Here is a 27,200-nt window from a genome sequence, read left to right on the forward strand (position 1 = left end):
TCTGCCTCCCAGGTTCAAGCGATTCTTGCGCCTCAGCCTCCCAAGTAGCTGGGATTACAGGCATGCAATACCACACCCGGCTAATTGTTGTATTTTTGGTAGAGATAAGGTTCTGTCATGTTGGTCAGGCTGGTCTCAAACTCCCGGCCTCAAGTATCCACCTGCCTCAGCTTCCTAAAGTGCTGGGAATACAGGCGCAAGCCACCATACCTGGCCTATTTTTTTCTTAAAAATTTGGTAGAATTTACCAGCTATGCCATTTCAGGGAGATTTTTTTTTTTTTTTAACTTATGGAGTCAATTTCTTAAACAGATATAGGATTGTTCAAATTTTCTATTTCTTCTTGCATATCTTTTGATAACTTGTTTTTCTAGGAATTTGTTCATTTCTTCCAAATTTTCACATTTATTGACCTAGAGTTGTCTTTTTAATGTGTGTGGTATTTGTAGTGATATCACTATATATTGGTTAGTGATGTCACTGGTAACGGTTTATTTTGATTTTCTTAGTCCATTGCTCAGACTAGAGCACAGTGGTCTGATTATAGCTCACTGCAGCCTTGAACTCCTGGGCTCAAGCAAACCTCTCATCTCATCCTCCCAAGTAGCTAGGACTGCAGGAGCGCACCACCAAGCTAGGCTCTTCTTTACTTTTTGATCAGTCTTTCTAGAGTTTATCAAATTTATTTGTCTTTTGAGAGAGCTAATCTTAGTTTGTTAAGACTCTCTTCTTAAAAATTATCTTTCAGGCTGGGCGCGGTGGCTCACGCCTGTAATCCTAGCACTTTGGGAAACCAAGGTAGGCAGATCACTTGAGATCTGGAGTCCAAGACCAGCCTGGTCAACATTTCTAGTATGTCTCTACAAAAATACAAAAATCAGCCAGGCATGGTGGCTTGTGCCTATAATCCCAGTTACTCCAGAGGCTGAGGCAGGAGAATTGCTTGAACCTGGGAGGTGGAGGTTGCAGTGAGCTGAGATTGCATCATTGCACTCCAGCCTATAGCGATGAGGTCTCACTGTGTTGGCCAGCATGGTCTCCAACTCCTAGACTCCAGCAATCCTCCGCCCTTCGCCGCCCGAAGTGATGGGATTACAGGCACCAGCCACCACACCAAGCCTTTGTGAAGCCTGTCTATCGAAGCTTGCTTTCTCTCTTTNTTTTTTTTTTCCTTTTTTTTGGTCTTTTTTTCTTTCTTTTATTAATTTTTCTAAAAATATTTCCTTCATCCCATTATTCTTCAGTATAACCTTTTTTCTAACTTCTCGAGATATATGACTATATCAAAAATCCTCTTCTCAGTCAGATCTTTCTTGAACATTCCGTTCCAGACTGAAACCACCTGGTTGCTTCCATTCTCCTCTTTTTTCCCTTGGCACTCATCATCATTTAACATATCACGCATTTTCCTTATTTATTTTTTTCTCTCCCCATCAAAATAGAATCTCCATGAAGGCAACGACTTTTGTTTACTTTGTTCACTGCTGAATCCCCAGGACCCAAACCAGTGCCTGTTTTATTAATAAAACAAGGAATGAATGTGTTAAATGAAGAAACAGTAAGAGCTAAGTTTACTAAGCACTTGCTACCTGAGACTCAGTTATATTCAATTATGCATTTATTTATTTAGATTTTACTTTTTTAGAGAACGGGTCTGGCTTTGTTGCCCAAGCTGGTCTCCAACTCCTGGCCTCAAGCGATCCTCCCGGTTCAGTCTCCCAAAGCACCAGGATTACAGGCGTGAGCCATCACACCCGGCGGAGACGCAATTATAAGGGGCTCACAGATAACATCTAATTCTTACAGAGGAGGAAACTGAGGCACAAGTAAGCAGGAGAGCCGTGATTAGAAACCTATGTCTAACTCACAGCCCGTGAGCTTTCCTCCAAGCCCCGATTCTTCCCCTTAAAAAAAGCCAGCGAGGGGCGAGACCCGGAGGGCAGAGCCCGCGCTCGTGAGCCCGGCCCTGCGCAGCACCCCCAGAGTTTAATCGAATCACTCAGCAGTAGGCGTCGCCCACTTTCTTATTGGTTGGTTTCGGTTCCCAGTAGTAAGAAAGGAAGACAGTCTGCGAGGGGGCTGCGGGGAGCCTCGCCCCCAATTGTGCGGTTTCGGGGCCGCGCAGGCGCACGGAATCCTAAGTCCGGGGCTTGCGTTTCCGGACGGAGGGCTTCTCCGGCCTCTCCCGGAAGCTGCTCTCGCTACTCGGGTAACGGGTCCCGTCGGTGGCAACGGCCGCGGCGCCGCGATGGACCTCGAGGAGGCGGTAAGGAGGCGGTGCGCCTGGCGGGCCCTGACTGCCGGGGCCGGAGGGAAGAGAAGCTGAGGAGGAGCGGCGGAGGCTGTGGGCTGGGGCGGCCACCGGTTGGAGGAAGGCGGGGCGCAGGGCTGCGGGGCGGGGTGAGGTCTGGGGCTGGCGGGCCGCGTACGCGCGCGGCTTTGGTAAAAAGGCTGGAGTTTCTGGCTCGGCGAGGTTGTGGGTGAGGGAGGGTGTGGTGTTTGTCGTTATGGGTGTGTTTAAGGATGAAGTTGTGGGTTTTGTGGGGTGGCCACCCACCGGGCTCATCCTCTCGAGACTGGACCACCTACAAGTTCCCTTTGATGCTGGGGTGGGTGAGGGAGGGGAAGGGCTTGGAACCTGAGATGCCTCCTGGTAACAACCCCTGTCCGTCTCTCTGGGAATCCTCGCCACAGTCTTCTGCAGGGATTCTAAATTAAGATTTGGGAACTCCCCAAATGGTCCAGCTCATTGCACCCTCCACCACCCAGGTTCATTCATTGTAGTGTTAGTACGGGGTTACTGAACACTACCAAGTTGCCAAAATTAATTTGGCATGCCTTTTTTTTTAAAGCTACTGTGTAAAATGACACGTTTTCGTTTTTTCTTTTTGAGACAAGGTCTCACTGTGTCCCCCAGGCTGGAGCGCAGTGGCAAGATGACGGCTCACTGCAGCGTTGACCTCCTGGGCTCGAGAGGTCCTCCCGCCTCAGCCTCCCAATTATCTAGTACTACAGATGCGAGCCACCACTCCTGGCTAATTTTTTCTTATTTTTTGTAGGGGCGGGGGTGTCGCCATGTTGCCCAGACTGGTATTGAACTCCTGGGCTCAGGTGATCTTCCTACCTCAGCCTCCCAGAGTGCTGGGATTACGGGGGTGAGCCCCAGCACTCAGCCAAATGGCACACACTTTGATGGTATTAAATGATACTCGATAATTAGTTCAACGCTAATAACAAGTCAAACTCCAAAGAGTTGGGAATCAGAGAATTAGGTCTGTATATACAGAAGCAGTACTATCTTATAGTAGATGCCCAAAAAATATTCATTGAATAATGGATGGCTAACTTCTGTAAATGCTAGGCTGATGAGTTAATAGTTACAACTCACCATTAGCTAGTGTATACCCAGACTAGGGACCGTGTTTGTTTTGAATTCCTAGCACCTAGTAAAATGCCTAGTACGCACATAGTTGATTCCTTATGTTGCCGAGTGAATAAATCAAAATTTGAAACTAGTACAAATCTAGTTCCTCTGTGGCATGTGCTTTTAATGTCCTGGAAGAGTTCCAAATGGTATTTGCATTTTTAAAAAGTCTTCTCTCTGCTTAGGTTTGTCATCTTTCTCACAGCATTTTCAAGGAGCTTTGTTTACTCATCAGCATTTTCAAGGAGCTTTGTTTACTCATCTTTGTTTCCAGTTTATCCCATCACCTCCTTTTCTCTTTTTTCCTCTCACACTGCATATTTCAATAAGTTTCCTCCAGTAGTTGAATTTGGTTTCATACCACTCCTCTCCTTGTTTGCAGATAATCTCTCTGATATATTTTCTATTGTCTATGATTTTTTATTTATAAAGTCTCCAGGAACCCACTAAGTAGAACTGCAGGCTTTAGGTATAATGCACTGAATGTGGCTTGATGGGAACACCTTTTCTATCCTCTTCTCCCATAGGAAGAGTTTAAAGAACGCTGTACTCAGTGTGAGGCTGTCTCATGGGGTCTTACTGATGAAGGCAAATATTACTGCACTTCCTGCCACAATGTTACAGAGGTAAGTAACAAACACCATTTATGAATTTGCATATGTTTTAAAAATTGCTATTTCAGCCTGGTGTGTAGTCTAAGTCCCAAAGAATTTGGTTGCTTCTTGTCACTCATGCAATGTGAAATTTCCAGGGACGCAAGTGGTCTTCGGTAGTTACACATAGGTTAAGGAATTTGTGAATTAGATTGAGGATGAATTTTTGAGATTATGTTGAGCCACGTTTATAAATGATTTCTTATTCAGAGTGTTGGTTGAAGGGAAATAATTAAAGTTGTACTTAGAAGATGATACATTTCTTTTTATTAGTTAGTACTTACTTTTTTTTAATGTGTCATGGTGGCTTAGAGGTTTGGAAGATGGACTGTTAGAAAGCTTGAGAATTGTTGGGAATATTTTGGAACTATGCTTCGTTATCCTGTTATCTTTGTATAGTACCTTATAGATTACAAAGTGTTTTTGGCTCCGTTATTGCATTTCCTCCTCATCACAAACTGTGAGAGGTACCGTCAACGCTTATTGATAGGGCTCACAAATTGAGTGAGTTTGCCAGTTACACAATACCGAGTGTTCAGCCAGGACCCGAATGTAATGTGAGTCTTCTGTCTTCAGTGTTCGTTTTACCCATCACACCTGCCTCTTAAAGTAGAGATTGTCATACTGTCCTGTGTAACCTTGGAAACAAGCCCACCTTCACATTGTGAGTGCTAGTTCCTATTGTGAATACACCTGCAGGCCAGCATCACCAAAATAATCAAGGGTGTAGACAGTCTGCTACTGGACTGGCTAAACGTGCCAGGACTCTCCTCTGGGGAAAAGGATTTCCTCAAAGTCTGCAGAGCCAGGAAGGAACAAATGTGATCTTCACCATACAGGCTTAAGAAAGGCAAATTTGGAACAAGTAAATGTAACCGAGTAGACTTCTGCTTCTGGCTAAGATGGAGTAACAGAGACCAGATTTACTTTTGTTCCTTAAACTACGAAAAACCTGGACAAAATATATGAAGCGAGTAAAAGGAAAAAATTTTTCCCTTGAAAAAACTGGTGAATTGAGCTTGCAAGTCTGTTACACAAGTGCTTTTCCTTGAGACAGTATTCTTTAGTCTGCAGCCAGAATGCTTATCTCTGCTTCCTATTTAGTCACACAGAATGTTAAAAAGGTCTGTACTCGATGAAATTGTTGGGGTGATGGAGATATTTATTATGTTGATTATAGTGATGGTTTTGTAGTTTGTGTGTGTGTGTGAGTGTGTGCGTGTCTGTGTATGTCAGATTGTGCACTTGACAGATGTATTGTTTGGTCCTCACCTTCAGTGTGTGGTGAGGAACTAGCAGTTTTACTCACTCTTGCTTTTGTACTGTAGTATAGTACACACAGTGTACTTTCTTCACACAGTGAAGAAGGAGTGTGTCTAATGGAGTATTTGCCATTAGTAGTTGAAGTCAGAATACTATTTTTATGGGAATTGAACTACGTTAACTAATTGCTTTTCTAGTTCTGGTTTTGATAATGTTTCCATTTGATTCTGTTTGGTCAAATCTGCTGCAGTCATTTTTTAGTTTGCAAGAATCTAATACCACTACCTAGCTCCCCCTTTGAAAGACTGTCAACCCGTGTGGAGTAACTAGTCAAGAATGGAGAGTTCATGAAGGTGGACAACATCTTTATAAAGATCAAGAACCTAGCTCACTGCCTTCCTTTCAGACGATAGGCTTAAAGGAAAAAAAAGTTATGTGTTGCACAAATTCAGTAGTTGTTCTTGTCTTTCTGGACATGTTCTTCACTTAGAATGTGAGAATGTGATGTAGTTGGGGCTCCCTGGAGTTGAGCAGTGTGGTGATGTTGAAATACAGTGAGCGGGGAATGGCCTGTGAACCAGTTACAGCTATGAAAAATGGAAGTCATGGTACAGCTTGCCCTGTCTTTCTGCCCCTTTTATTGCCCTCCCTCTTCCTCTGTATATAACTCTCAAGCTCTGGGCACACTGCAGTCTGGGAAAGGCCTTCCGAATTGATAAAGGAACCAAAATGTTATCCTGGTATATTTTATCCAGGAAAAAAACTGTAAAGTCATAAATCTGTTCAATTTAGACAATAGATATTTTTGCAAGAGTTTCATGGATATTTAAAAAGGTGTAGGCTAGACTTCTATGATTTTAATAGATTTTTATGATTACAAGAGCAGTGTATGATTACTGTAGAAAATGTGGAAATTATGAAGATGAAAGCCAAAATCACCAGTAATCTCTCCATCTGTCTTTTTTCCTGTGTATGAAATGGAGAAAGTGATGTGTGAGTGCTGTTCAATCTTTTGCCATAACAATTTGGAAAAATACTTGATCTAAACATTTGCAGACATTGTTATAGATTGTAAATATTCCAGAATAGCCATTTAGTAATTTAATTAATTATAGCTCTGGTTTTAGATGTTTCACTTTTTCATGTTTTTTGCTTTTTCACATTTTGTATAGTACAGATTTTAAGTCTTTTTTTCTGGCTACCCTTTATAAATTTTACTTGTCCTTGCTAGATGATGGCTTTTGTATTTATTCTGACGTGTCTTACGTTCTTAGTGTGGCCAACCCAGTATACCAGAATTGCTTTGAATATGGTTTCTGTGATTAGAGAGACTACATTCCAAAAATCCTGATGGTAGAGATGTGTCTTTTATTCTTATGGAAAGTTAAAAGATAAATTTCATTCCAAATCTCTAAATTTAGAAAAACAGTAATGTCCCCTGTTGGTCAAAAATCCTCACCTTTCTTCTGGCATTAAGACTCATAATGGGAACATTTATTCTACTTTATGGAATAAAATGTTGCTCCTTTCAAAAAAAAAAAGACTCCGCGGGGTGCAATGGCTCACACCTGTAATCCCAACACTATGGGAGGCCAAGGTGGGCGGACAACCTGAGGTCGGGAGTTCGAGACAAGCCTGACCAACATGGAGAAACCCCGTCTCTACTAAAATACAAAATTAGCTAGGCATGGTGGCGCATGCCTGCAATCCTAGCTACTTGGGAGTCTGAGGCAGGAGAATCGTTTGAACCCAGGAGGTGGAGGTTGCAGTGAGCCAAGATTGCACCATTGCACTCCATCCTGGGCAACAAGAGCGAAACTACGTCTCCAAAAAAATCAAAAACAAAAACAAAAAAGGACTCAATGCTTTATTTTTAGTTGTGGGAGAGCCAAAATCTTTGATACTTGCCATTGAGAGCAGTTGGGATTGAAGAATCTGGTATGAATTATACTAACCATTTTAGTCATTCTAAAATTCTATAAGTTTGATTAAAAATAAAATGTAATGAGTACTTTTATAATATCAGAAATGAAAGCAATTTTAGAGTATTATTCAAAGACATGGAAAAGAAGGCCAAAACTAATCTGTCTGTAGGTGAAGCATTACCAGTTACAATAAATACATTAAGTTATTTTAATATGGAAGTGTATTTTGTGTGGAGAAAAAAGTGAGTAAATTTGACTTTTGGTTTGTAAAAGTTAAAAAGTGATTTAAAGTAAAAGTTCAGGCCGGGCGCGGTGGCTCACGCCTATAATCCCAGCACTTTGGGAGGCCGAGGCGGGTGGATCACAAGGTCAAGAGATCGAGACCATCCTGGTCAACAAGGTGAAACCCCGTCTCTACTAAAAATACAAAAAAATTAGCTGGGCATGATGGTGCGTGCCTGTAGTCCCAGCTACTCGGGAGGCTGAGGCAGGAGAATTGCTTGAACCCAGGAGGCGGAGGTTGCAGTGAGCCGAGATCGTGCCATTGCACTCCAGTCTGGGCAACAACAGCGAAACTCCGTCTCAAAAAAAAAATAAATAAATAAAGTAAAAGTTTATTCATTTAACAAATACTTTATGGTTACTGTATACCAGGCACTATTTTAGGTAATGAGAAATTTTGAATCAAGAAACAACAGAAATATTAACTAGAATGTTAAAGATTTATAATTTTCCCAAGATTTTACCATCCTCAGTCCTGGCACTCACAGTTTGGTTCATTAGAAAATGCTTGGAAAAATGCCTAGGGGGATGTAAAACTATCTTTTTAATGGTCTTGTTCTGTTTCCTGTAGAGATCTAAGGAAGTTATAAACACTGAAGTTATTCCTCATGCCCAGATAAAAGCCCTCAACCGGGGACTTAAAAGGAAAAATAACTCTGGTAAGTTCTTTCTTCACATGTGCTTGACATTCTTTATTCACATCTTTCACCTTCATGATGTGAGAGATGGAATGGAATTTTAAGTAGATTCTAGAGAAAATGCCTGATTTTATCTACTGGCATATGTTCTTCTATGTCTGTTATTCATTGTGGTGAATATGATCTCCTGTGCTTTTATGGAAAAAGTACTTATTTTCTGAAATAATTCAACTGTGGAATTGTTCGGAAGTTGAATACAATATTGAGCTTCCAGAAATCTGTTTCTCATATTGAATTTTTAACACACCGATTGGGAAAATTATTTTCCCTTAAAATGGCCCCAGCATGAGTGTGCTTTGAAAGGTAAAGTATTTTATCAATCCAGTGAGTCCATAAAATTAACCATTATTGAGAAGGATCTTAGGTAAAGTGTAACTGATGCTTTTTATTTTCGTGACTAGGTACGTAGGACCAAATTGCCAAATTTGAAATGAGGCTGATGATAATGGGGACTCTTCTATATGAGATAGCTTTAAGGATACACACACATTAAAAATATATATAATTATTTATTTATATGTGTGTTTATGAAATATTTATATAAAATACATTGACATTCTTTTTTTTTTTTGGAGATGGAGTCTTGCTTTATTGCCAGGCTGGAGTGCTGTGGCACAATCTTGGCTCACTACAGCCTCTACCTCCCAGGTTCAAGCGATTCTTCTGCCTCAGCCTCCTAAGTAGCTGGGACTACAGGTGCGTGCCACCATGCCCAGCTAATCTTTGTATTTTTAGTAGAAACAGGGTTTTACCATGTCGGCCAGATGGTCTCGATCTCTTGACCTCATGATCCTCCCATCTCGGCCTCCCAAAGTACTGAGATTATAGGCGTGAACCACTGCACCCAGCCACATTGGTATTCTTAGATGAATAACAGTGAATGCCTAAATGCTATTTCATGTTTCTGTTTGGCCTTTAGTAGTGACTATTTTTATTAGGCTAAAACCTGATTAATTTTTGTTAAATTTTGTCAGTGTAAAACCTGATTAATTTGGTCTTGACCTATTTAAATAGTTAAAATGTGTAGTTTAGACGTACATTTCTTAAGGAACTTTAGGTGCTTTATATTAGGTATTAAGTGTCTTACAGTCAACCTCATTGCCCTTCATTTCTTCATTTGTAAAAAGAGAACAAAATATCATCCATTATGGAAAATAGGAACACAGACTCAGAATTTAAAATATAACCTTATCAGTTTCTAAGAACAGTATGCAAGAAGAAGAGGGAGTATATGCATATAGCTTGAAGAGTTTAAACTTCCTTTACTTATGTACCCATCAAAATTACTGGCTTTTCTGTTAGACTCTTACAACCTGAGACCCTTCTTGGGAAAGAATTGGGTCAGTCAGCAGGGATAGGGAGACTTTGTGACATTCAGGTAAGGGAGAAGAGTTGAATTCTCTGGCATTCTGCAGAGAAGAAATGAAGTTAGTAACAGACCTCAGAAGCTCCATGTAAAAAGTACTGATAGCAAGCTTTTGGAAGAGTTACAGTATTTTTCCAGTGGTGAGGGGTAAAACATAAGGGTCTTCACAGACTTTTCCTTCAGCTGGTAGTTGTTGTTAAACATGTAACTGTCTGTTGTGGTGGCAGGTTTCTTCACAATCTCTCTTAGGGTGGTTTTGAGTATTCAAGAAAATAACCAACTTAAAATACCCAGCACACACTTGGTACCTAGGCTGAGATCAGTATTAGTACCTTGCTTTAATTTTCTCCTTATAACCTAGAACCATTTCAGAAAAAGCAGAATGCCATTGAGCAGTTTATTTTCTTTGAACGTTCTTATTGCCATTTCTACACTCCTGTATCATGAGATCTTGACATTCGTTAATTCATTCACTAAAGGTTCACTCTTTCCTTGTGAGATGCGACTTCTAAAAGCAGTGGAAGCAGTGACTGAGTATTTTCATTTAGGATTCTGCTGGGCATCGTTCAGGAAAATACACATTTTTATTTTTGCTTATTTTTATTTATTTATTTATTTTGAGACAGAGTTTCTTGTTGCGCAGGCTGGAGTGCAATGATGCATTCTTGGCTCACCGCAACCTCTGCCTCCTGGGTTCAAGCAATTCTCCTGTCTCAGCCTCCCAAGTAGCTGGGATTACAGGCATGTGCCACCAAGCCCGGCTAATTTTTTGTATTTTTAGTAGAGACAGGGTTTCACTATGTTGGTCAGGACAGCCTCGATCCCTTGACCTCGTGATCCACCCACCTCGGCCTCCCAAAGTGCTGGTATCACAGGCATGAGCCACCACGCCTGGCCAAAATACACATTTTTAAAACTTGTTTCACTTTTTTTAACATGGTTACTATTCATTTTTTTGCCTTTAGGTTAGTATTTCAGAAAAAATATAGATAATGGAAAACATTTGAAATCTGAAATTATATAAAATATTTAGTTTCAGCACTTGGTTACACATTTGCTAGGTTGTAAACAAGAGACTATAAGAATGGAAACCTTTTTCAATGGTGCAAAAAAATTCAAGTCACTAAGCTGCTAAGTTCTGGGTTAATTTTTAAAAAAAGGAAAAATTCAAGTCATAATGTGTAAAACACAAATTGTAACTGTAGTAGCATTAAAGTTAGTAAATTAGGAATGCAAATGCTAAAATATGCTATTTGTCATTTAGAAAAAGGCTGGGATTGGTATGTGTGTGAAGGTTTCCAGTACATTCTTTATCAACAAGCAGAAGCCTTAAAGAACCTTGGAGTAGGCCCAGAGTTAAAGGTAAATACATTTGTGACTGCAAATGCAATTTTACATATTTTTCTTAAAGAACAGTAAGATTTAGAGTGGAACTAAGGAGAAATCAGTAATAATACTAGGGCTACTGGAAGAATAATTTTTCTGATGTGGAAGAATAATTTTTCTGATGTTTTTGCTTTAATTCTTTTAGTAGGCCAGCAATTCTGGAAGTGTGTTCTATAGGATGTAAATAAGCAATACATCTGAAAGAAAAATTTAAAGGTTTTAGTCTTCAGATACTTGGGGAAACAACCGGTTAAATAAAGTAAAACTCAAATATCTTTGAGGGTTTATTAGTACCTTTTTTGTGTTAATGTGCTTGTTTAATTTCCAGGGAGCATCCTGTGTGGTGTTCACAATTTGAGAACAAAATCCTTTGGGGTATGTACATAATGTCTGTCAGGACTTGAGTTCCACAGAATGTGCTTTAGACAATGATATGTTAAACCAGTGGTTAACCTCCAGAATCACCTGGAGGGCTTGATAAAACACCGATCACTGGACGTTAGTCCCAGAATTTCTAAGTTAGTAGGTCAGGAGTAGGGCCTAAGAATGTGCATTTCTAATGAGTTCTTAAGTGACACTGATGCTTCCGGTGCAGGGACCACACTTTGACTTTGCTGCCTCCCTGGAGCAACATAGTATTTCTGCAGTTACTTGAATTTCATATTCCTTCATCTAGTACAAGTCATCTCTGGAATGCTTTAAAAAGCCAGTTTTTTAGCAACAGGTTGTTCACTTACTTCATATTCTTCATTGGAAACCAACTGTTGAGATATCCAGCCTAGTTGAGGAGAGGGATCTATGCATATGTGAAATGAGTAGACATGAATTTATATGGTGATATACTCAAGTGATTTTTTTAAGACATGGAGTCTTGCTCTGTCACCTAGGCTGGAGTGCAGTGGCATGATCTTGTTTCACTGCAACCTCCGCCTCCCGTGTTCAAGCAGTTCTCCTGCCTCAGCCTCCTGAGTAGCTGGGACTATAGGTGTACGCCACCACGCCCCGCTAATTTTTTGTATTTTAGTAGAGACAGGGTTTCACCATGTTACCCAGGCTGGTGGTTTCAAACTCCTGAGCTCAGGCAGTCTGCCTGCTTCGGCCCCGCAAAGTGCTAGGATTACAGGTGTGAGCCACCACCTCACTCATAAGTGATATTACTCATAAGTGATATTAAAGGTAAAAAGAGAACAGAGAAAGATCAATGTGGGCTGCAGTCACCAAGGAAATATTTGTAGAGGAGCCTTTGCTATTCAAACTGGTGGTTGGGGCAAGCCAAAACAAAACAACCACGATTCCAGTGCGTGGCCTAAATGGATGCTGGGCCTACATTGAAAGGCATTAAGAATTAAAAATTCAAAAACCTGAAACAACAGGGGCTAACCCATTATAGTCATTGTATTAGGTATGATTGCTGATAGTGGAGGTTTGTGATCTGAGTTTTCCTTATGTAGTTATTCTATGCATAAATGTTTAAAAATAGTTTTATATAGTTATACTATATAGCTGTAGCAGGGTTTATTCCTGTGTGGCTTTATGTTCACTTCATTAGGGGTTAATTCTGAAAGCAATTTTTCTGAAATTAGCCGGTGAACATAACTGTTTAGACCTGATCAGTTGAGTAGCATGCCACATACACAGGCTCTAGAATCAGAACTGACTTCAAATCCTATTCATAGTTTTTCTACTTACTGGCTGGATAATCTTGGCCAAGTTACTCAGTTTCTTCAATGGTAAAATGAAGCTAATAGCTGTCTTACAATATTGTGTTAGAGCCAAGGGATGCCTGGTACCTAGTAGTTGACAAATAAATGGAAAAGTCTTTTTGTTTCGTGTTTTTTTTGAGACAGGGTCTTTCTCTGTTGCCCAGGCTGGAGTACAGTGACCTGATCACAGCTCACTGCAGCCTCAACCTCCCAGACTTAAGTGATCCTGCCACCTCAGCCTCCCAAGTAGCTGGGACTACAGGTGTTTGCCACCACACCTGGCTAATTAAAAACATTTTTTTGTAGAGACAAGGTCTTACTATGTTGCCTAGGCTGGTCTCAAACTCCTGGGCTCAATCAATTTCTCCCACCTTGGCCTCTCAAAGTCTGGGAATTACAGTAGTGAACCACTGTGCCTGGCTGGAAAAGTTTTTTTGTTTAGTTTTACTTTCGCTTGGGACTTGTTAGTAAACCTGGTGGCAGCTTTGCTTCTAACTAAAAGTGTAGTCATGTATCAGTTGCCTTCTTACTCTGATCCTTAATTTACTTAATATGCAAAAGAAAAGGACCCAGCTAGGTGATTTTAATGTCCTTTCCTTCTCTAAAATTTAAAATTAGGAAGGATTTTTTTCCGCGTTTCTCAGGTACCTGATACTATGATGATATTATAATTCTTTTGTGTGTGTGTATGAGACGGAGTCTTGCTCTGTCGCCAGGCTGGAGTGCAATGGCGCGATCTCGGCTCAATGCAATCTCTGCCTCTTGGTTCAAGCGATTCCCCTGCCTCAGCCTCCTGAGTAGCTGGGACTACAGGCGTGCATCACGATGCCTGACTAATTTTTTGTATTTTAGTTGAGACGGGGTTTCACCATGTTGGCCAGGATGGTCTTGATCTTCAGACCTCGTGATCTGCCTGCCTCGGCCTCCAAAAGTGCTAGGATTACAGGCGTGAGCCACTGCGCTCGGCCTATTATAATTTTTTTTAAGGAAAAGCAGGTAGGAGGACATTTAGATGGAAGCCTGAACCAGCCCTCCAGGTGATTCTGACACACACTCAAGCTTGAGAACCACTGGTTTAACATATCAGTCCCCAATGTGCATTTTATGGGACTCAGGTTCTGATAAACGCTACATATAGATTTTGTTCTGATAAATGCTACCAAAGACTTTGTTCTCAAATTGTAAATACGGTATAAAATATTTCCTGGAAATTGATATGTACATTAATATGTAAAGTACAAGAGAACTGTGGTATAGATATGCCTGCACATTTGTCGTCATAACCTGAGTCACCCACCACTCGTTTCCCTTCCACCTTAGAATGATGTTTTACATAATTTTTGGAAGCGCTACCTTCAGAAGAGCAAGCAGGCATATTGTAAGAACCCAGTTCATACCACTGGAAGGAAACCTACGGTAAGTCACATGTCTGAAAAGTTGGACTAAAAGATATGTCTAGTGAGATGTAGAGATGAAGATGGGTCCATGACCAGTTTGAGTATCTGGGATTATGATGCTTGTCAGAGGATTTTCAATTAAGAGGTTTCTGTTAGAGTCCAGAAGGACAGGGTCACTGATTTAAGCACTGGAATACAGTTTTTTTCTTCACCTTTTTCCTGCAGTGTGGAATTAATGTTCACATCTTATTAGACCAGTTGAAACATAAAGGGATTTGTGGTTGATTTTCTAAATACAAGATAGAATTTCTATCACTGTACTATTAAAAGAATTTTTGCATATATTGTTCTGTTTGCTTGGAATGCCTACTTACTTTATCTGGCATTTCAAGATTCAGCTCAGTTATCATCTCTTAGAAGCCTTTATGTGAAGAAAAATAAATCTGGATATTCTCCCACATCCATCAGAGCAACTATATTTTTACCAGTTTCTTTGTAACTGCTTTATGAATGTGCCATAAAACATTTTATTTAGGGTTGAAGATGGTTCTTCTGCTACAAAAGACAAGTTTGATAATTTTTTTTGTTCATTTGTTTGGTTTTTTTGAGATGGAGTTTCGCTCTTGTCGCCCAGGCTTAAGTGCAATGGCGCAATCTCAGGTCACTGCAACCTCTGCCTCCTGGATTCAAGTGATTCTCCTGCCTCAGCCTCCCAAGTAGCTGGGATTACTGGTGCCCGGCACCATGCCTGGCTAATTTTTGTATTTTTAGTAGAGATGGGGTTTCACCATGTTGGCCAGGCTAATCTTGAACTCTTGACCTCAGGTGATTCGCCTGCCTCAGCCTTCCAAAGTGCTGGGATTACAGTCATGAGCCACCACGCTCGGCCAGTTTCATAATTTTTGATGTGTGGTACAGATACTCCTTAGCATGGGGTCACATCCCCATTAACCCATTGTAAGCTGAAAATATCTTTGAGTTGAAAATGCAGGCTGAGCGTTATAGCTCACAACTGTAATCTCAACACTTTTGAGAGGCTGGGGCAGGAGGATTGCTTTAGCCCAGAAGTTTGAGACCAACCTGGGTAACATAATGAGACCCCCAACTCTGCAAAAAATACAAAAATTATGTACCAAGCATGGTGACACATGCCCTGTAGTCCCAGCTACTTGGGAGGCTGAGGTGGGAGGACTGCTTGAGCCTAGGAGGTTGAGGCTGCAGTGAGCTGTGATCACTACTACACTCCAGCCTGGGCAACATAGTGAGACCTTGTCTTAAAAGAAGGAAAAAGCATTTAATATACCCAGTCTACTGAACATCATAGCTTAGACTAGCCCACCTTAAACATGCTCAAGACACTTACACATTAGCCTACAGTTGGGCAAAAGTCATCGAACATAAAATCTATTTTATAATAAAGGGTTGAATATCTCATGTAATTCATTGAGTACTTTACTGAAAGTAAAAACAGTATGATTGCATGGGTACTTGAAGTATAGTTTTGACTTCATGCATATTGCTTTGCACCACAGTAAAGTCAAAACATCACAAGTCAGGGCTCATCTGTGGTTACTCTTCATATGGCTAGAAGAGATTCAGGATCTGTTTGATACACATTTGTTAAGGGCTTGGGAATTTGGCTCAGTGTTTCCTTGTTTGCTTGCGTTCTCATAGTTTCCACACTCAGAGTTTTAGAGACCCAGGACTAAGAAACCCAGGTCTGGGTGAAGAGTAGGTTACAGAGATGGACAAAAGAGAACCTCTGAGCTGCTTGAGTATCCTCATGTGATACTGATCCCAAGAATGAGAAGTTAAGAGTAGTCAAGTCATGCAAGATAATGATGGTTATTCTAGGGGGCTGTGGGGGGCGGGGGAGGGGGACGGCAACCTGAGAAAGCTAACTGAAAAAAATTAAAAAGGGGAATTACCTAATGAGTTCTTTTGGAGAATGTTTTAAAATATGAGACAATGAATTTAAATAAACTCACAAGAGAAATAACTTGCATATAACTAGAAAAGATATTTTATAATCACCACTATGAAACATTATGCTGTCTTGATACATGAGATAGATACTTCTCAAGAAAATCACAAGATGCTGTATGGTTCGAAGGTAACACTTGAAAAAGAAAAGAATTACTTGAACTACTAAGAACTTGATCTTTAAAATTTCATAGCTAAGGTATTTGTTGATTGTATTTATGCCGTGGGACTTTGCCTAGCATATAAAAAGTATGCGTCAGAACCTGGGATTCTCTGACATTTAAATATTTTTGAGTTAAAATTTAAAAAAAAAAAAAAGGTTTTGCTAGATGAGTAAATTTAAGTGTAAAGCAATGTTAGCATCATGCAAAAGTCTTGGTGAATACTCAGTAAATAAAATATTAAGCTGATAAACGAATTGGTAAGATAATTTCTACTTCAAGAGTACAGCCATACTCTATTTTGAAAGGAAATGGGAACAATTACTTTTAAATTAGAAATGTAGTTTTCTCAAACATATCCATTAAATATTTCCTTAGCTTTGGATATAACTGTTTTGAGAATAGTAAGAGGACTGCATCTGAATCCCGGTTCTTACTTTTGAGCTGTGTTATCTTGGGTGAGGTAAATTACTGAAAATGTGCAGAAAAAGCAAATTAACAAGCAAATATAGAGAGTGGGAAGGATGCTATTTAAGAAGTCCCTAGGCGCTTCCTATACACAGTATACTAAAGTTTAAGAAGCACTGGTGTAGATGAGAAATGATGGTGGATGGGACCAGGTGGTAGAACTGAAGGTGATAAGTAATAGGATTCTATATAAACTCTGAAGATAGATCAACAGAATTTCCTGATGGATTGGATGTGGGGTGTGAGAGAAAGAGAGAAATAGGAGTCAGTGATGACACTAAGGTTTTTGACCTGAGCAGCTGGAAGGAAGTTGTCATCAACTGAAGGGTAAGTGGGCCAGGAAAGTCAGGAGTTCTGTTTTGGACATGTTAAGTTCTGTTAGCATCTGTATTAGTTTCACACTGCTATAAAAATATTACCTACAGGGCAATTTCTAAACAAAAGAATTTTAATTGACTGACAGTTCCACATGGCTAGGGAGGCCCTAAAAAACATGGAATCATGGCCAAAGGCGGGAGAGATAGAGAGGAGAGAAGAGAGAAGGAGAATGCATGCACGCACACGCAGGGGAAACTGCCACTTTTAAAACCATCAGATCGCATGAGAACTCCCTCACTATGAGAACAGCATGGGGGAAACCACCCCCGTGATTCAGTCATCTCTCACCAGGTCCCTCAACATGTGGGGGTTACAATTCAAGATGAGATTTGGATGGGGAGCCAAACCATATCATTCCACCCCTGGCCCCTGCCAAATCTCGTGTCCTTCTCACATTGCAAAATCAATCATGCCTTCCTAACAGTCTCCCAAAGTCGTAACTCATTCCGGCATTAATTCATTAACTCTAAAGTCTTATCTGAGACAAGGCAAGTACCCTCTGCCCATGAATCTGTAAAATAAAAAACAAATTAGTTACTTCCAAGATGAAATGAGGCAACAGGCATTGGGTAAATGTTCCCAATCCAAATGTGATAAATTGGTCAAAACAGAGGGGCCATAGGCCCCGTACAAGTCTGAAACCCAGCAGAGCATTCACTAAATCTTAAAGCCCCCAAATAAGCTTTGAGTCTGTGTCTCACATCCAGGCATGCTGATGCAAGGGGTGGTCTTGCAAGGCCTTGGGCAGCTCTGCTCCTATGGCTTTGCAGGGTACAGCCTCCAAGGCTACTTTCATGGGCCACTGTTGAGTGCCTGTCACTTTCTAAGCATGTGGTGCAAGCTGTCGGTGGATCTATCATTCTGCAGTGTAGAGGACAGTGGCCCTCTTTTCACATCTCAACTAGACGATGCCCCGGTGGGGGCTTTGTGTTGGGACTCCAGCCCCACATTTCCCCTCTGCATTGCCCTAGAAGAGGTTTTCCATCAGGACACCTCCCCTGCAGTAGACTCCTGCCTGAACATCCAGGCATTTCTGTACATCTAGGCAGAGGTTCCCAAACCTCAACTCTCATCTTATATGCACCCACAGGCCTAACACCACGTGGAAGCTGCCAAAGCTTGGGGCTTACACCCCCTGAAGCCACGGCCTGAGCTATACCTTGGTGCCTTTTAGCCACAGCTGGAGCTGGCGTGGCTGGGATGCAGGGTGCCATATCCTGAGGCTGCACAAAGTAGCTGGGCCCTGGGCCCAGCCCACGGAATTATTTTTTCTTCCTAGGCCTCTGGGCCTGTGATGGGAGGGACTGTCTCAAAGATCTCTGACATGCCTGGAGACATTATCCCATTGTCTTGGCTATTCACATTCACTCCTCATTACTTATGCAAATTTCTGTAGCCAGTTTGAATTTCTCCCCAGAAAATGGACTTTACTTTTCTTTTCTATTTTTTTTTGAAACGAAGTCTCAGTCTGTCACCCATGCTGGAGTGCAGTGGCATGATCTTGGCTCACTGCAACCTCCTCAGCCTCCTGAATAGCTGGGATTACAGGCATGTGCCACCACGCCCAGCTAATTTTTGTATTTTTTTTTTTTTTTTTTAGTAGAGATGAGGTTTCACCATGTTAGTCAGGCTGGTCTCGAACTCCTGACCTCTTGATCCACCTCCCTTGGCCTCCCAAAGTGCTGGGATTACAGGCCCAGCTAGGTTTTTCTTTTCTATCTCACGGTCCAGCACAAATTTTTCAAACTTTTATGCTCTGCGTCCCTTTTAAATAAAAGTTCTAGTTTCAGATCATCTCTTTGTGAACGCACATGATTGAATGCTTTCAGAATCAGCCAGGTCACCCTCTTGAATGCTTTGCTGCTTAGAGAGTTCTTCTGCCAGATATCCTGAATCATGTTTCTCAACTTCAGAGTTCTACAGATTTCTAGGGCAGGGGCCAAACGCCACCAGTCTCTTTGCTGAAGCTTAACAAGAGTAACCTTTACTCCAGTTCTCAGTAAGTTCCTCATCTCCATCTGAAACCACCTCAGCCTGGACTTCATTGTCCATTATCACTATCAGCATTTTTTGGTTTGTTTTTTGAGATGACGTGTTGCTCTGTTGCCCAGGCTGGAGTGCAGTGGTGCCATCTTGGTTCACTGCAACTTTGCCTCCCAGGTTCAAGTGATTTTTGTGGCTTAGTCTCCCGAGTAGCTGGGACTACAGATGTGTGCCACCATGCCCAGCTAGTTTTTTGTATTTTTAGTAGAGATGGGGTTTCACCATTTTGGTCAGGCTGATCTTGAACTCCTGACCTCAGGTGATCTGCCCACCTTCACCTCTGAAAGTGCCTGAATTACAGGCATAAGCCATTGCACCCGTCCACAAACAGCATTTTGATCACAATCATTCAACAAGTTTCTAAGAAGTTTCAAACTTACTTTCATCTTTCTGTCTTCATCTGAGCCCTCCAAAGTGTTCCAACCCCTGCTTGTTACCCAGTTCCAAAGTTGCTTCCACATTTTCAAGTATCTTTATAGTGGTGTTCTACTCCTGGTATCGATTTCCTGTATTAGTCCATTTCCACAGTCCTATAAAGATAATACCTGAGACTCGGTAATTTATAGACAAAAGTGGTTTAATTGGCTTAGAATTCTGCATGGCTGGGAGGCCTCAAGAAACTTAACAATTGTGGTGGAAGGCAAAGGTGCAGTAACGCATATCTTCCATGGCAGCAGGAGAGAAAACCTGCAGGGGAAACTGTCACTTTTAAAATGATCAGATCTCATGAGAACTCCCTTACCATCATAAGAACCACACGGGGAAACCGCCCCCATGATCCAGTCACCTCCTACCAGTTCCCTCCCTCCAGACATGGGGATTACAGTTCAAGATGAGATTTGAGTGGGGACACAGAGCCAAAACCGTATCAAGCATTCAAGGGGAAATTCAAGTCTGCAGTTCAGGAAAGAGGTCTGGACTGGAGACATAACTTTGGAAGCTGTCAGTTTATATTAGTATGAAACCTAACATGCCATTGTTTGTAAGATACACCATTATTTTAAGTACCGCTAAGAAAGAAAAGAGTGCTGCAAATTCAGTTGTGACATGCCAATGATTGTAAGAGAAATCTCGATTTCTGGGATGTTCCAATGTGGTGGGGGGGTACATTTTACAATTTGAAGATAGTAGCTGGTATTTAAAACCATAAGACCAGATAACATCACCAACATGTGAAGACAGAGGGGACCAAAAACTGAGCTCTTGGTCATTCTAGGGTTAAGATGTTTGGGATAAAAGAGGAACTGACAAAAATTCTTAGGAACAATGTGAAGTAAGAGCACAGCTGAGAGAATGAGCACTCTGGAAACTAAGGGAACAAAGTGTTTCAAGAAGAGAACAGTGATCAGCTGTGATAAATGCTGTCACTAGGTCAAGAAGAAAGAGGGCTGCAAAGTGGTTAGTGAAGAGTGGGATCAAAACCTTGATTGGAATGGAATATAAGGTAGACTGAGAGGAGAGAAATTGGAGACAACAGATCTGGACTTTTCAAGGCGTTTTGCTGCAACAAGTACAAAGAAAAGGCATGGTTGCTGGGGTCAAGGGAGAGCTTTAAAAAGTGATAAATGGTAGCATATTTATGGACTGATAGGAATGATGCAGGAGAGAAAAAGTTACAATGGAGAGAAAGTAGATGTGGATCTTTGAATACACAAAGGGGTGGGATTAAGTGCACAAATAGAGAAACTGGCTTTAGACAGAAGTTTGAATAGTACAATCAGGCAGAGGCAGTGTATGTGGTACAGCTGCTGGCAGTGGTTAACTGGGAACCTGTGGACGTTTTCTCAGTATGTTCATGTTCATCAGCCAGCTTTCTGGTGCAGCCTCCCTATAGGGAGGGGATATGCTTGACAGAGGACACAAGCATCTTATTTCATTCTCTGAGGTTTTTTTTTTCTTCATTGTCTTATGATCCTCTTTAACAGGAGTCTTATCTTCTTGTAGTAAGATCAAGTTTCTTGGCCTGCAGGGTTGAAATCATGCCTTTTTTACTGTGATTGGTTTCCCTAGGTAATGTCAGCTAATGTGGTATTTAGGTAGCTAGCCAGTTGACCTTTTTAGGGACTCTCTGTCATTTCAACAGTACATGTGTGAACAATTAAACAGTGGCATAAGATAGTATATCCTTATTGATTACATGTTACAAATCATATGTGCTATATATAGAAGTTCAAGGAAAGGAGAAATCACTGAAGAGCGGGTTGGAAAGACGGCATGAGGAGTAAGTAATGAGTCAGAGAGAGGCGGGAAAGGGATAGTTCAGGCAGGAGAACCAGAATTACCAAAGATACAAAGCAAAAATTCCCCAGGTAGGTTTGGTAAAAAAGAGGCCAGCCGTCATGTGTGGAGTCATTATTGATGCCTGATGTTTTCAGTGGTGAAGATATTAGCACTGTAAGAGAGATGTTCACGGAAGAAGAAGGAGACCCGATGGGAGGGCTGGCAGCCGGTTTCCTCGCTCATCTTTGCCTGGGACCCTTCTCTAAGAAGCATTGCTGGGAGCTGTCAGGAGCATGTTTCAGAAGTAAGGGACTTGGCAGACAGTTGAAGTTTTCTAGAGGGGTTTCTTTTATGGTATTTGTGATGGTCAGGAATTGTTTAAGTTCACAGAAATTAACTGTTTAAAACTGTTACGCAACAGTTTTATTTATATTATTTTGCAAACAGGTATTAGAAGACAATCTCAGTCATTCAGACTGGGCTAGTGAGCCTGAGCTGCTAAGTGATGTCAACTCTCCTTTTCTTGAAAGTGGAATGGAATCTCAGTCTGATGTCCACACTCGAAAATCTTTCCCCATCAGCAAAGCATCGCAATCAGGTAAAAATGAAAACCAAACCATTTAGAATTTTAGAGCTGGTATGCCCCTTAAAAATAATTTAGTCTGATCTTCTGATATTCCACGGAAAGGGAACTTGGTCTGGCAAGGAAGAATGACTTGCTGAATCATATGGCTAAGACAAAGGCAAACTAAATGAAATCTTAGCCTAATTTTTAAAAAGGCACATTGTCTCCATGTGAGTTGTTTTCTCTTTTTTTTTTTGAGACGGAGTTTCACTCTTATTACCCAGGCTGGAGTGCAATGGCGCGATCTCGGCTCACCGCAACCTCTGCCTCCTGGGTTCAGGCAATTCTCCTGCCTCAGCCTCCTGAGTAGCTGGGATTACAGGTGTGCATCACCATGCCCAGCTAATTTTTTTGTAGTTTTAGTAGAGACGGGGTTTCACCCTGTTGACCAGGATGGTCTCAATCTCTCGACCTCGTGATCCTCCCGCCTCGGCCTCCCAAAGTGCTGGGAGTACAGGCATGAGCCACCGCACCCGGCCAATGTGAGTTGTTTTGTGTGTGATTTTAAAGAGACATAACAATCAAGTGGATCCAGAAAGAAGGAGGCTGCTTCAAAAAGATCATATATGTGTGAGCTCAGAGTTTTTACAGAAAAGTTGTAGCAAAAAAATGTTATAAAGTAGCCATATGGTAAAATAGACAAAGATGATATGTCCAATTTCTAAGCATAGACTAAAACAAGCCGAGTAAAATTTACCTTGTTACATGTGTGTTTTACTTTCTGATATAATTCCGTAACTTGAAATAGATAAGGAATATATTTAAGATCAAAATATAGGCCTTCTTCCTAAAGCATTCATTAATTTTAGTTGTTCCTTTACTACATTTCTTTTTTAATTTTTTTTTTTTTTTTAATGATGGAAAACAGACCAGGTTTTCCAAACCCTCTAGTGTTAGAAATTGCTGCCGGGCGCGGTGGCTCAAGCCTGTAATCCCAGCACTTTGGGAGGCCGAGGCGGGTAGATCACGAGGTCAAGAGATCGAGACCATCCTGGTCAACATGGTAAAACCCCGTCTCTAATAAAAAAATACAAAAAATTAGCTGGGCATGGTGGTGCGTGCCTGTAATCCCAGCTACTCAGGAGGCTGAGGCAGGAGAATTGCCTGAACCCAAGAGGCGGAGGTTGCGGTGAGCCGAGATCACGCCATTGCACTCCAGCCTGGGTAACATGAGTGAAACTCCGTCTCAAAAAAAAAAGAAATTGTTTATTGACATCTGGGTGGTTAAGTGTAATTAAATTTTTCAACAAACATTCCTTGCCCTCCAAAAATTAAAAATTTTTTTATCAGTGTATTCCCATCTGAGCACAAGACCTGACCTCAGGTGATCCACCAGCCTTGGCCTCCCAAAGTACTGGGATTACAGGCATGAGCCACCACACCCGACCCCCTAGAGCTTTCTTTTAGTTTTTGGATTAGTTTTACACTGTATTGGACTGCATAGTGACACAGATATCAAATAAGTTATTTTTTGCGTAAAGTGTTAGGATCATACACTAATTGGGCAGCAAGGAATTTCTGGAGTTTTCTTCTCTGCCTTTTCAGACAAGCCTGAGCTCAGGTAGTCCCAGAAGACCTGTAAAAACCCTTAAAAGGAAAAATATTAGCTCCTTTTAAGGCATCATGATTGTTTTGTTTACCTATGTTTAACAGCTTTGTTTGCTTTTTTTTTTTTTTCTTTGAGACAGAGTTTAGCTCTAGTTGCCCAGGCTAGAGTGCAATGGCCTAATCTCGGATCACTGCAAACTCTGCCTCCTGGGTTCAAGCAGTTCTCCTGCCTCAGCCTCCCAAGTAGCTGGGACTACAGGCATGCACCACCACACCTGACTAATTTTTTTTGTATTTAGTAGAGATGGGGTTTTACCATGTTGGTCAGGCTGGTCTTGAACTCCTGACCTCAGGTGATCACCAGCCTTGGCCTCCCAAAGTGCTGGGATTACAGGCATGAGCCACCATGCATAACCCCTTAGAGCTTTCTTTTAGTTTTTACATTAAGAGTAATTATTTGGGGGGCGCAGTGGCTCACACCTGTAATCCCAGCACTGTGGGAGGCCAAGGCAGGCAGATCACTTGAGGTCAGGAGTTCGAGACTAGCCCGGCCAACATGATGAAGCCCTGTCACTACTAAAAATAAAAAAATTAGCTAGGCATGGTGGTACACATGGGTGTTCCCAGCTGCTTGGGAGGCTGAGGCAGGAGAATCGCTTGAACCAGGAGGCGGATGTTGCAGTGAACCGAGATTGTACCACTGCACTCCAGTGTGGGTGACAGAGCAAGACTCTCTCTCAAAAAAAAAAAAAAGTAATTATTAATGAAACTCCACATAAAACTATAAAATGCAGATAGTCACAAAGAATATAACATCACCAGTTATTGTACCAACCAGAAATTACCACAACTGTTATTTTAGATCATTCCAGAAAGTTTTTCCTTCATATATATATATAGGGAAAGAGTTTGTTTTTGTCAAAATTTGAATTATTTCTTCATTCTTTAAATTTTTAAATCAAAATTCTACATGCATATAATTCAAATCATTCTGTAAGTCATTATAAAAAAATTGCAAAAATAAAAAAAAAATTTACATTTATAGTCTACCAGTCATAGTGGCTCACAGCTGTAATCCCAGCATTTTGGGAGGCCGAGGAGGGAGGTTCAGTTGGACACAGGAGTTCAAGCCCAACCTGGGCAACATAGTGAGACCACCGTCTCTCAAAAAATAAAAAAATTAGCTGGGCATGGTGGTGCTTGCCTACAGTCCCAGCTACTCAGGCAGCTGAGGTTGCAGGAGTGCTTGAGCCAGGAGGTTGAGGCTACAATATGCTGTGATCATGCCACTACACTCTAGCCTGGGTGACAGAGCAAGACCCTGTCTTAAAAAAAATAAAATTTGTAGTGTACCTTCAGCTAATGTCATATTCCCAAGAGGCGTTCATTTTCAACTCTTTTGTAACTTCCATATCTCTATATCACATGCTTCTAGTATTACATCTTGATTTCCGGTTTGGGACATTAGCTATTGAATTCCATTTTAGCTTTTTCATACATTCCTCACTGTCCTTCCTCTGCACGTAGCCACCAGTATATGAGTGTGTGTTTCTCATTCTCTCTCTTCCCAATATAATTACTATAATTTTTTACTAGATCAGTATTTACTCCTTAAATTATTATAAATGTATAAATGTTATTTAGACTGAGCCATATAGCTTACTATGATTTCTTTTTCTGTATATCTGCGGTTTTCTTGGAGTTGATAATTGTTATTTATTTAGTTTTCTGTTGATCACTAATGTATAATTTATTACTAATGTATCTCCACACTTCCTCCCAGTTCTTCTAATCTCTTAATACCTTAGTATTCTATCAATTTCATCTTCTGGAAAACGTTTCCCTGAAGCCTCTGCTCTGCTCTGATCTAGAATGATGCCTCTAGACTTGGGGCCTGGCTGACTTTAGGATCTCTCTTTACCAGCATCCTGAGATTCTGTCATTTTTCTTTTGTTGGATTTTTTTATTTTCTGCACCCCATTTCTTCTTCTTTCCTGGATTACCCTTCCATTTTTGTGGAGTGTCTTTTATTTCACAGAGAATATTAATGATCTTTCATCCCTGACTTGATGTTTTGGCCTCTGCTTTTTTTATATGTTTAGCGAGCCTAGGGTAGCTATTCTTACTTAGAGACTAAAAGTTGATAGAAGGCTTTGTTTCCATGGTAAGTCTTGTCTCTGCTCTGTATGCAAGGTTGTTTTCTCTGTGAAGCCCTCCCCCCACCCTCCTAGCATTATCATCTTTCAGTCTTTCCCCCCTGGAGCTGATCAGATTCCTCAGAGCTTTGAATCTTCTGTTTGGCGGGTGTGTAATCCAGGCTGTCACTGTTCTGGGAACTGGGTAGGAAGAAGGAGGCCCGAGGGGAATGGGAGATTGTTTTAGTATTCAGGATGTAAACTTTCACTTAAGCCCCCGATTTTCACTTCTCAGTGGTGCATGTGACTGGCAGGCCTTATTCTAGAGACCTCTCTGGAGAAGAAATTTCCAGTTTTTGGCCAAGACTGGGGAGGGGCAGTCATTTGACTGCATGGATTTTGGATAAGAATCTGGATGTCAAACTGCTTCTTAATCTGAATTTTAAGCAGTCATCCTGGTGTTAGGCCTGCCTTCATGCAGTTTCTAGGGGTGTGAGTTTCACCAATTCCTGAGCCATCTTTCGGGATCCCCAGTGAAAACTGCTTTTTGGCTTTCCTCACTGCTGGTTTTGAATCCAGCTTTCTCAGGACTGCTAAGGCAGTAATCACCTGTCTGTATGCTTTCCGACTTCTCAGATTTTATTGCTCTTGTCACCTTTTTCATATTATTTGTTCTCAGGTTTACATGTTTTAAGAATTCTCTTTACAATAATTGTTGTAGCAGGAGAGAGCAGAGGCTAATGTATGTTTTTAATTTGCCACCTTAACTAGGGGTCCTTACATATTATGAGGAATATACCAAAAAAAAAAAAAAAAAAGTTCCACGTGTGTGTACACACACACATTTATTTTATGGAAATCTGTGACTTTATATGTTCATTTAAAACTGATGGTCCTTAAACTTTAGCATCCGTCAGAATCACCTGGAAAGCTTGTTAAAACTCAGTGATTTGTAGTTCCATTAGGTTCTCAGGTGATACTAATACCGCTGGTCCAGGTGTATACTTTGAGAACCACTAATCTAAAGTATCATGGACATTGTTTTGTAGTATACCATTGCATGGAATTATTTAATTAAACTTCTATTCCTATCATTTAGGTTGTTCTAAATTCTTTTGTATTATAAACAGTGCTGCCACAACATTCCTTGACCCTGAACCTTTGCATGGCTTTCACATCATTTCACTGGGGTGAAATCTTCAAAGTAGAACTGTTGGGCCTATGTGCACATTGGTTTCTACTCTGTGCTAGAGACTGTTCTGTCCGCCTGCAAGGTGTTTATATTGTAGTAGGAGATAGGCAATAAATGCCCAAATAAAGAACATTTAGTTACTGATACGTGCTATGAAGAAAGGACTTACAGAATTTGGAGAAAGGGATTTTTGAGGAGTGATTTTGAGAGTTTATATTTAAGAAAGCAGAGCTTCTCAGGGGCATTGCTAGGCCTGCTTCTTTATCTACCCTTACTCCTTAGGTGACTTCACCTAATACTTCAACTTTAACCAACCACTGACTATATGCTGAGAAGAAAATTCCTGTCTC

At 41.0% G+C, this 27,200-nt stretch overlaps 1 protein-coding gene across 4 annotated transcripts in view; it reads left to right on the forward strand.

The window, feature by feature from the left end:
- The first annotated feature begins 2,071 nt into the window (after positions 1–2,071).
- The window catches only part of TAF1B (TATA-box binding protein associated factor, RNA polymerase I subunit B), an 87,832-nt gene continuing 62,703 nt past the window's right edge, over positions 2,072–27,200 (forward strand). The window contains exons 1-6 of one of the 4 annotated variants that reach the window (XM_017525332.2): positions 2,072–2,266; positions 3,952–4,050; positions 8,119–8,206; positions 10,876–10,973; positions 14,021–14,116; positions 21,798–21,948. In XM_017525332.2, coding sequence (XP_017380821.1) covers positions 2,249–2,266; positions 3,952–4,050; positions 8,119–8,206; positions 10,876–10,973; positions 14,021–14,116; positions 21,798–21,948 — 550 coding nt within the window. In that variant the 5' untranslated portion in view covers positions 2,072–2,248. Of the gene's footprint in view, positions 2,267–3,951; positions 4,051–6,323; positions 6,334–8,118; positions 8,207–10,875; positions 10,974–14,020; positions 14,117–21,797; positions 21,949–27,200 lie in introns of those variants that run through there. The other 3 variants (XM_017525358.1, XM_017525350.2, XM_017525340.2) reach the window with 3 other exon arrangements.

Source organism: Cebus imitator, unplaced genomic scaffold (genome assembly GCF_001604975.1).
Source record: "Cebus imitator isolate Cc_AM_T3 unplaced genomic scaffold, Cebus_imitator-1.0 Scaffold1, whole genome shotgun sequence".
NCBI lineage: Eukaryota > Metazoa > Chordata > Mammalia > Primates > Cebidae > Cebus > Cebus imitator.